This window comes from Cryptotermes secundus, unplaced genomic scaffold, assembly GCF_002891405.2.
Source record: "Cryptotermes secundus unplaced genomic scaffold, Csec_1.0 scaffold408, whole genome shotgun sequence".
Taxonomy (NCBI): Eukaryota; Metazoa; Arthropoda; class Insecta; order Blattodea; family Kalotermitidae; genus Cryptotermes; species Cryptotermes secundus.
This window is the reverse complement of record NW_019724588.1, coordinates 996,932-1,007,551: the sequence shown is the minus strand read 5'-3', so window position 1 is coordinate 1,007,551 and position 10,620 is coordinate 996,932. Positions and strand designations below refer to the sequence as shown.

At 39.9% G+C, this 10,620-nt stretch overlaps 1 protein-coding gene across 3 annotated transcripts in view; it reads right to left on the bottom strand.

The window, feature by feature from the left end:
- LOC111862329 (transmembrane protein 161B) overlaps window positions 1-10,620 on the bottom strand; it is a 29,100-nt gene that overhangs the window by 12,025 nt on the left and 6,455 nt on the right. For all 3 annotated transcript variants that reach the window (XM_023847624.2, XM_023847623.2, XM_023847625.2), the window contains exons 3-8: window positions 9,767-9,917; window positions 9,533-9,646; window positions 8,157-8,236; window positions 6,992-7,207; window positions 3,354-3,470; window positions 2,249-2,564 (exon numbers count right to left, since the gene is read on the bottom strand). In XM_023847624.2, coding sequence (XP_023703392.1) covers window positions 2,249-2,564; window positions 3,354-3,470; window positions 6,992-7,207; window positions 8,157-8,236; window positions 9,533-9,646; window positions 9,767-9,917 — 994 coding nt within the window. The remainder of the gene's footprint in view (window positions 1-2,248; window positions 2,565-3,353; window positions 3,471-6,991; window positions 7,208-8,156; window positions 8,237-9,532; window positions 9,647-9,766; window positions 9,918-10,620) is intronic.

The window sequence follows — 10,620 nt, the reverse complement described above, 5'->3', positions numbered from 1 at the left end:
AAAACATGTACCTAATTCATGATTTTCATTCCCCTTTCCATAGAAAAATGTACATTCTCCTGCTGGTGCGATGCCACCTCCGTCCCATTTAACCTCCTGTACTCCCGCTAAATCTTAACTTATATTTTAAGATTTCTTCTGCCACTGCCCTGAGCGAACCTGCCCTGTGCAAACTTCGTACATTTCAAGTGCCAAATCTCATATCCATTTTCATTAGCTTAGGTCGTTTATCCAAAGGATCTGTCCAGGTCCGAGACTTTATGTTCATTTTCGTAACATAATGATTTTTCATGGTGAGGAGTTATCCCCACGCCCATCCCCCAAGCTGGAGGGCCACCCCTTGTCAGCATCTATGAGTAACAGGATGATTAATTTTCACAAATAGTGCAACTCTACACATTTTCATGAGATCTCCATAATGTGTTCAAGTAGAAAAAGAAGTTAGTGACAAGTAATTAACTACTGTGAAAACCACATTCATATTGCTGGAGATGTATGATAAATGTGAAAGATCTATCTCTAGAATCTCTCTCCTTTGTTCCATAAGACATAATTTGAAATCCAATCCACAGTCCACCTACATTCTGTAATATCATACCCAAATTGTGCTGTAATGAACATGTGTTACACAAGATCCAGTTAGAATTTAATTTCAAATCCAGTCTGTCAACTGATTCATAAAATACAAATGATAAAATAATACATCTTACATTCTCCATACTCTTGTACTATTTGTATCTACTATAACTCAGATCAAAGAAGTGAACATAAGAAAAATATAAGTGAAGAAGTGTTCATTATAATTACTGAGAATAATACTGAATTTAGCCGGTCACGGTAGCCGAGCGGTCTAAGGCATGTACTGTCTTCGCTCGCTTGGAAACCAGGATCGTGGGTTCGAATCCCACTCAGGGCATGGATGTTTAGTTTGTGTATGTGCGTTTTTCTGTGTTTGTGTACAGGTAGAGGCCTTGCGACGAGCTGATCACCCGCCCAAGGAGTCCTACCAAATGTGTAAGATCTAGAAAAACCGAAGTGAACGGAAAAGTTCATGGAGGTAGGCCTAGGCCCACTGGGGCTGTAGTGCCAAGAAAAAAAAATACTGAATTTATTTTAGCATTATTAATGATGTTAACATGTGTAAAGATGATCTTACACAATACGAGTACTGTGGACATAACACGTAAGGTGAGTAAAAAACAAAGTTTTATCAGAGTTACAGTAAAGATAAAAGGCAAAGTTGTTCCTGTGATTAACTAATTAAGCACAACACCATGAAGGCATATGGGGAAATGGATGTAGCCGCTTTATCCCATGGGAAAGAGCCCCTGGTACCCACTGGATAGCAGGTTGGGTGGACCAAAGTGCTGATCTGGATGACATGGAGAAGAGAAAATTCCAGGACTCAAACTCTGACCTCCTGGTCATCCAGCCAGTTGGTATACCAACTACACTATTCCGTTAGCGTAAATAAAATAATTAATCTTTGGTGTTCACAGTTCAAACATTCAATGTACTGAGGTATGAAATGGCACTTTTATAAAATGACCCATGAAACTAACTTGTAGACACACACTTAACTGAAGTATAGGTGAAGCCTGAAGCTGAAATAACAAGACCTAATGATGCTACATGTTACACCAGAGCAACATTAGTTGCACATAAGTAGTATGTCCTTAAAATTACAAGTAATATTAATATCCCACATTATTTTTAGTTCCTTTACAAAGAAACTAAGGAGCTGGGATAGTACAGTCGGTATAGCGACTAGCTATGAGCTGGACACCTGATGGGTCAGAGCTCAAGACCCAGTAGGATCAAGAATTTTCTGTTCTCCATGTTGTCCAGACCAGCTCTGGGGCCCAAAGAAACTAAGGAGCCGGGATAGTACAGTCGGTATAGCGACTAGCTATGGGCTGGACACCTGAGGGGTTAGAGCTCAAGCCCCAGTAGGATCAAGAATTTTCTGTTCTCCATGTTGTCCAGACCAGTTCTTGGGCCCACCTGGCCTTCTATCCAATGGGTACTGGAGGCTCTTTCTCTGGGGTAAAGAAGCAGGAGCATGAAGCTGACCACTCACCTCCAGCTAGAGTGGAGGTCAAGAAAATGTAGATCTATACATCCACTCTTCCATACGCCTTCATGGCACAGTGTGCAATTAGTTAAGCACAGGGACAACCTTTATACAAAGCAACTACATATATGTGGATCACACAAATTCTGTTTAGAGTGGCAGTAGAATAGAAACCTTCTTTTGGAGCTCTGTGTTAGTTATCCTGCCTGCCTCTTTCTTCTGTTCCTCAATCCGATGGTGTGCCATATTGAGGTATGCCTGTAGATATGTGGGCATAAGTGCAAGCCGTAGCAGGACTGCAACAACAATTAGGATGAGTCTCATGGTCTCAAAGGTATGCTCAGTCATCAGAGGAGCTGCCATACCATGAAAGATCCTGCCTGTCAAGTAGTCTCTACTCACTGGTTTTACCCACAGCAGCACGAGTAAAAATGGAGATGCAAAGCTTGCGTTCAGAAGAAACCTCTGTAGCCTATTTTCACTGTAATACCTGAGGAGCAACAGAAATAAAGAAGTTTTACACTCTTGGAAATCAATTGTCTTGCCATTACTAGCTTTCTGGTTGAATCCAGGAGGAGAACTTCATATGAATACCTCCATGAACCCCTCCACATTTCAGGTTAGAAAAAATCAGAAAAAACGTTGATGTGGCCATATTCCCTACAAACATAACATCATATCAATTGCATAAAATTTATACTGGGTAAGCATTTAAAGGCTTAATTCTATGGACCTTGTCCAAGACTCCATATGTTGTATTTCCTTCATTTAATACTGTCACATGTATGAGTGACATCAGACAAGGTCTGGATTGGTAATCGGATTTACTGGCCACTTATACACACAATTCGTAACTACGAGTAACTATAACAGTCTCACTGAGTTGCACACTCCAAAGATCACTGTAACTACAACACATACGATGGGGTACCCAAAAGAAACCGAACTAATTTTTTTTGTGGGCAGAGCTTTTGTAGTACCGCGTTTTGCCGCTATGAGCGCATAGAGCTAACATTCCTGAGTCGATAAGCCGACTACCATTGCTTCAGAAGGTAAGGACTAGTTTCGGCAGAGTTTATAGTGACAACTGTTTTGTGTGATCGTCGTTTTTGCAATGGCTGATTTTCGTGAACAGCGTGCGAAACACAGGACACAACCAGTGACATATTATAGTCAAGGTCAAGTAACTATAATTTTAATTCCACCTCTCACAACCATTTAAGTGGTAAAATTACTGTGCTCCCAGACCTGCAATATTTATATTCTACATATCCAGTACCTGAGTGTATCCCAATGCATTTTTGCCATGCGTAGACCAGGGAAGGTGAACAGTGCTCCCAAAAGGGCACTCCACAACGCTAAGAAGAACTTCAACACTAGTTTTGATGCAGGACCCCTGAAATCAGCACGATACTTCTAATTATATGTAGCAAAAATTGCAGTTTTCACCAAAACAAGTAGAAATTTGCATCAACTGCCACCCTTGTTCATTGAGTTCATGACTCAGTCAGCACTTCATCAAATTATTAACCCCTTAAGCCAGCATTTATAAACCCTACTAGCTGCACACAGCCTGATGAGGATGTACTCGGGATACCAGCTTCAGGAGTTAATGAGCAAATGGAATGCTCTCCACTTTGTGCTAAAATATGTCCATAACAATTATACTTTCTGACAGATGAATTAAATGTCTATGTTCTGTACTTTCAGTCTTTTGAGCTGAAAGGTGAAATCTCACAGTACATCAAACTTAAATTTTACCATATCAATAAAGAACATCACTACCCTTACTTGGCTCCTGGTAAGTCAACACAATGGTTGCCAATATACAATCTACAAATGTTCCTATAGATGCCATCTGAAATGTGGATCTCTTTAATTTAGGTATACAATATGGTCACAGGTTACAATCCTATGTGTAATTTAACTGAACTGGTTTCTAGTGTGTGTCCCCCAGTAGTAATACAGCACATAAGGTATGCTGTGTTGAAGTTCAACTAGAACAAGTTTTCAATCTTATATGGCCCTCATAGCCAGTGACTACTATGATAAAGTAGTACTGAGATACCTAAACCCGGAAACAAGACCAAGCCATGCAAACACATGACTCTAACCACTAGCACCCCCCACATGTGCTCAGTTTTCACCATGGACCACAGGTTGACATACAGATCCTATGTTACATCAGATCCTGAAGATGGGGACAGAGATAGTAACAGCAATGACAGTAAGTTTTAACCAACTGACATAGCTGACAGCCTCAGATTTTATTAAGTTTAACCATTGTGAAAGCATCAAATCCTATTAAATAGTAAGGTACTCAACTTTGGGGGCAGGCAGTACCATAGTTGGTTGAGGCACTATGCTACAAGCCCAAAGTTCACGGGTTTGATTCCTGAAGAGGTCACTGGATTTTTCAATTGACCTAATCCTTCCAGCCACACTACGGCCCTAGGGTCAACTCAGCCTCTGATAGAAATGAGTACAAGGAATCTCCCTCAGGATAATGGATGGATGGCACATAAGACTGACAATCTCATCACTATCTGTGAACCAAATGTCTAGTAAACATAGGAGCCTCAATGTCTCACAACCCTATGTGCCTCCACAGCCTGTTACAACGAAAGCTTGTACCTGCACCATGCATGAACCTCAGCAATGTTTTTCATTTACAATCTTAATTACAGTGTACTACATGTAAACTAACTGCATTACTGTTAACACAGGATGATACAGAATTGACCCCAGCACCAGCAGACGCCAAGGACGACATATGGTCTTTCTGAGGGACAAGCAAGCTGCAGGTCACTTGAAACCCTCAGAATGGAGCAGGAAGTATCCCGCTGTGTTTTCTGGGAATTTCAATGTTTAACTTCGACAGTACGAGTCTTTGAAAATTTGAGACTTGACAGATACGAGTCGCAATAATTTTCGGAGGGGCATACCGAGCAATTGTTAGCGTACCTTCATTTATTTGAGAGCTGTCAGAAGGACCGTGTTGTACTTAGGACCAAATTAACATGATCTTGTTAGGGATTGGCTGAATGCAAATGAGAGAAACACCCAAATTTTAGGTTCAGCCAATCAGCAAAACTTCAGAGGAGAGAAAACCAGGCATTCCCGGAACTGTCAGGACTTCTGCCTCTACAGAGCAGTCAGTCATCAAAAGGGAGTAACAGGAGTGAGTAGCCAAAAGGGAGTAACAGGAGTCAGTAGCCAAAAGGGAGTAACTAGAGTCAGTCATTAAAAGGGAGTAACTGGAGTCAGTCGTCTTAGGGAGTAACCGGAGTAACCTCCCGGACGTTAAATCGGTGTTGGCCCAGTCCAGTACACAAATTCAAAGTGCTACAGCCTTGTAATGTGTAATTCTAGTTCACCAACAGTGTTGGTGAAGTGTGAGTTTTAAGTGTTCTCTCTCTCCTTGTGTGAGCAAGGCCCAGAAGTCACCCTGAGACAGAATCTCATCCTACCGTCTGAGCAGTCGGAACCCCAGACGCCCACCTATCCATATCCCCACATTTGTTTTCCCCGTTCCAAATTTGTGGATTTCACCCAAGTCCATTGGCACCCATACAAATTCAAATTCAGAGTAATCCTACACCCTGCCCTGAACCAGACCGCAACAAGGAAGTGGGGGATGAAAGTGGAGACCAACGTAGGGGCACCAAGAGGACAGTTATAAGTGGTGAGTTATAAGTGCCGACCAACTTGTGGGGCTAGAAGCCTCACTAAGTGGTTACAGAGTTAAAAGTGGCGCCAAACGTGTAGGCGAACGTGATGGCAGTTATAAACTGTACTTCTCACCCACCACCCTCAACATTAGAGAAGTGATCATGATATGGTAACTTGCTTTGTTAGGTTTAAAAGGAAAAGAATTTCACTATGAAGACATGACAACATTCTATATAGTAACAGTGCTTGGTATGCAGAGTAGGACCATAGCTAAATCCAACTTATGTGTCTGATTAATTTAATTTTAAATGTTCCCTTTATATTCGATATATAAAAATTATAAGGTAAGAGGTACAGATAAAGATGCCCTCCTTTTAATTAAAATACACTCCAGAGTGAAGGTACAGCTCTTTGCATTCTTCATCTTGGCACTATATACAGGTGAGCAGTCAGCTTGACACCTCTGCCACTTTATTCCTGGGGAAAGAGCCCATGGCACTCCCTGGACAGAAGACTCGGTGGGCTCCAGAAATAATGTGGACACTGTGGATATGAGAAGAATTTCTTGCCCTGCTAGGAATCAAGCCATGATTCCTTGGCGATCCAACCGAAAGCCATTCACTATACCAACTGAGTTATCCCAGCTCATATAACAGTTAGGGTACCAATAATAAAATCTCTCAAGTTAAGATTTATGTATGTATATATTCGTGTACACCATAATGTATATTTTCCTATAAAAAAGCGGGGGCACACGGTAGCATAGTTGATTGAGGCACTATGCTACAAGCTGGAGGGTCGCAGGTTCAAGTCCCGATGAGGTCACTGGATTTTTTCAATTGACCTAAGCCTTCCAGTCGCACTATGGGCCTGGGGTCAACTCAGCCTCTAAAAGAAATGAGTACCAGGAATATTCTTGGGGATAAATGGTGGCTGGCACATAAGGCTGACAACCTTGCTGCCATCTATGAGCCAATTGTCTAGAAAATGTGGGAACCTCAACATCACACAACCCTATGGGCCTTCACGGCCTGTTACAGGGATACCTTTTTCCCAGTGCCACTTTGTTCACCATAAATTCCACTTGACCAGACCCAGGATCGAACCTGGGCCGCTGCGGTGGAAAGCCAGCAACTAACCGCTTTTGCTATGGCGTGGCCTATAGGGATACCTTTACTTTACTTACTTTTTTCTGCTTCCTATAAAAGAGCACTTATCTACTTCAGAGAAATAATCAATACTTACGAGGAATCAAGGCCCTGTGCTTCTAGAAATGCAGCTGCACTCTGATTGAAGCTTGTGTAAGCCATATTCAGTCCCAGCTCTAAAGTATTTTCATCAACTATGAGGACCAACATGGCAACCAGCAAGTAAGCAAACACAGCTACAATAACAGTTGACCGCTCACCGACTGATTCCTGACTCTTGAAATATTGATATGTCAGTGACAGAAGCAGTTTGCTGAAGGAATGTGTTAAGGAATGTAATAGAACTGTAAATACATATATTCTAAATGTACTTTCACTTTAGATTCTGTTTGCTAAATTATAAGGCAAAGTGCTGTGTTGTGTCATTAAACATAGCTGAAGAGATTACAACATGTACAAAAGGATGGAAAGACCATGCAGATAGGATGGGTAAACACATGATGCTGAGACTGTGTGAACAAAATGTATAAGAACAAAGAAGAGGAACACCAGAGATTGGACACAAGACTTTGGGGTTGGTACATGCAACATGTTACCTCACCTTTTGAAGACATGAAGGAGAAGATAACACATGATAAAACTTAACAAACCTATTCAAACTCAGCCACTTCTGACTGAAACATGCAAGATGATAGAACTGAATTAAAAATATTATTACCAAATACAATCCATATCATTTTTAGCTATCCTATGATTTTTCTCTTTGTCTCTGCGGTCTAGTGGTCAGAGTTCCTGGCTACAGATTCTGAGTTCCCGGGTTCGATTCCCGGCGTTACTAGATTTTCTGAGAAGCAGTGGACCTGGAACGGGGTCCACTCAACCTCATGAGGATAATCAAGGAGCTATTTCAAGGAAATGGGAAATTCACTGAAGTTCTGTAATTGTCACCCAGTTATATCAGTCCTCGTGTATTTCATATGGCTCTCTCTCTCTCTGAAAAATGCAATTCATGTCACTATCCCGCTATGTAATGTGATTTCAAGTACAGAGGTTTCCAACAACAAACATACATGGAATCAATTATTTAATTCACAGAGAGATAACAAACTGATATCATATCAGCATATTCAGTTTTCATTGCTATTCTGATGTTTAAACATAATCATAAAAATACAACTAAAGCAGGAAACAATTACTTCAGCCAGCAATGTACAGAGTAGAGTGGGTCCTAAAATAGAAACAGCATGATTATGAAAGGATACACTGCAAATCCAACAACTAAAACACACCATAGCATGCTGAGATTCACTTCATCTTTAGGAGGTACTAAAGCATGATACACCTATAACAAACAAAAGAATACAACTCATGTTAAACAAAACTGACTCTGTGTAGAATCCGAAAAAACGGTAAAACCATTACAAACATATAAAAAGAATTGTCTGTGGTGTGTTTGTAGTTTATTTAAAGGCAGAGATACTAACTCAGACTGTAAGAATATATGACAAAGTGTAAAAGATATGGAAGGAAGCAGCCATGGCCCCAATCAAGGTACTATCCCAGCATCTAGGTGAGATTCAAACTGGGTACCTCTCAAATACAAGTCAGGAGCATTACCACTTCAGCCAATTTGCTCAGTGAAAGAAGTGCCATTCTGCATATTCATAAAAAAGATAACTGGCCATTTAGAAGTTCACTCAGTCCTATCAGTCATATTCTTCCTTCACAAACAATACACTTATGTAAAATTGTGAGGTATATTTTAAAAAGAAATCTTAAAAATTTGATTAAACTTTAACACATTTTTTAAAAATATTTAGCCCAAAATGGTGATGGACTCATATAGGGATTATACCTTATACACTGACACCCTAGTAGTTCTTATGTATGTGGTTTCCCTGTTAACACCATAATACATTCACCTACATATTGTGATTCTTTTTAAATTGTTAACAACAGCTTTGAACCAAATATTTAAAATACAGCCAATAAATGTGAAAAGTATTACTGAATAGAGTCTTTCTTGAGAAGACAACAGTCACACAGCTGGTTGAGAAATTCCTCACTATTAATGGAAACCAATTATACATTAACATGCCCACAAGAACCTACTACTGGACCCTATCCTATGCTAGTTTAATACAGCCAACAACCTTATTCTCTCTTTCAAGATCAATCTTAACACTATCCAACTGCTTACATGCACAGTCAATCTCCTCCTTCATTCAATCACCCTAATATATAATCTGGTGAACAGTATAGATTTTGAAGCTCCTTATTACGTAATTTTCTCCACCCTCCTGTTACTTCCTCACCCCTTAGTCAAATATTCTCATCTTTATGCAAGGTGCCTTTAGAGAAATGGGAAACTCTTTCATCCCGATCAACAGTTTGGCATCCTATAATGTGAGACATGCATATACACCATACCCAGATATAGAGATCTGTGTAATGATAGGGTTCCTGAACAGTGGAGTTATAACTGATAACGGGAAGTGAATGTTCACAATTTGTGCTTTATATAGCATTTGTGCATACTGACTATCATGAGAAGCTTTCAAACGTAAAGTAAAAACCTTATACACTACTTGCTTTAAGCTCCAGACATATAGCTCAGTAGAAAATATGTATTACTGACCTCTGTTAAAATGTATACAACAGATGAATACACTGCAAAGTCTAAAAGCCACTGGTACTCAGAATAAAACTTGAGATGAACCACATCTAATGCAGTCACTTTGGCTGTCTCCAACTACATAAAGAGACAAAAATGCCTTTCATTCTCATTAAAATAATGGAACTTACATACAAAAGTATAGACAAATATTCTTTTTCAATGTCATACTTAAAATGCATGAAATCATACACAAACCTCAATGTCCAAATTCCTCGGTATGTGGAAAGTATCTGCTATCTTTCCATTCTCAACATTCCTCCCACCTTTCTTCCCTTTTGATTTATCTTTGGGAACACCAGCTAAAGTTCGAAGCTCTTCATCTGTTGGATACAGATATCTCACTAGTCTACAAGACAATAAAATGTATGTCAAAATTAATATTAAATAATGAAGCAATGAAAATGAAGTAAATTGCAACTTGAGCCCATGTCATACAAATATCAGATCATTCACCAATTCCAAATGTCAGGTCACTACCACACCTAAAACTTTCATTATGAAGCCTAGTATTTTCTAGAGGAACAGTGTGAATTTCTGTGAGAAAAACTGTATTTATTAACAGCGACAAAAAGATATCCATACCCTATCTTCTTTTGATTTTAATTCTAGTTCCTCAATTTTTGAGATAGCATCTTAATCTGCAAATATTCTGTTGCAGCCCCTATCTGTACAACAAACTCAGTTATACGGCATCAAAGCATCTGAAATTCTCATGCAACCATCAAAATTGTCAAGGAAAATTTACGGTTTATAGGAAGTTATTCCAAATATGAAGTTGCAATGTGCATATTTTCACACACCACGTAACAGTCCCTCTTGCTGTCACTAGCGGTATAGCTCATTATTTTCCCTCACACGGTGCCCTTACAGTCATACAAGGTGTGGCAATAAAGAACCCGGATTACTTTTATGACTCATTTCCGGCCACGTCATTGACGAAGAGGAGGGTAGGGCATTGACCCTTGGACTTCCCTCTACCGTCACACAAAGTTTCATTCACGTGCATCGGTTAGTCTGGCCGCGACCATTGTTAGAAGCGGATCGTGTTT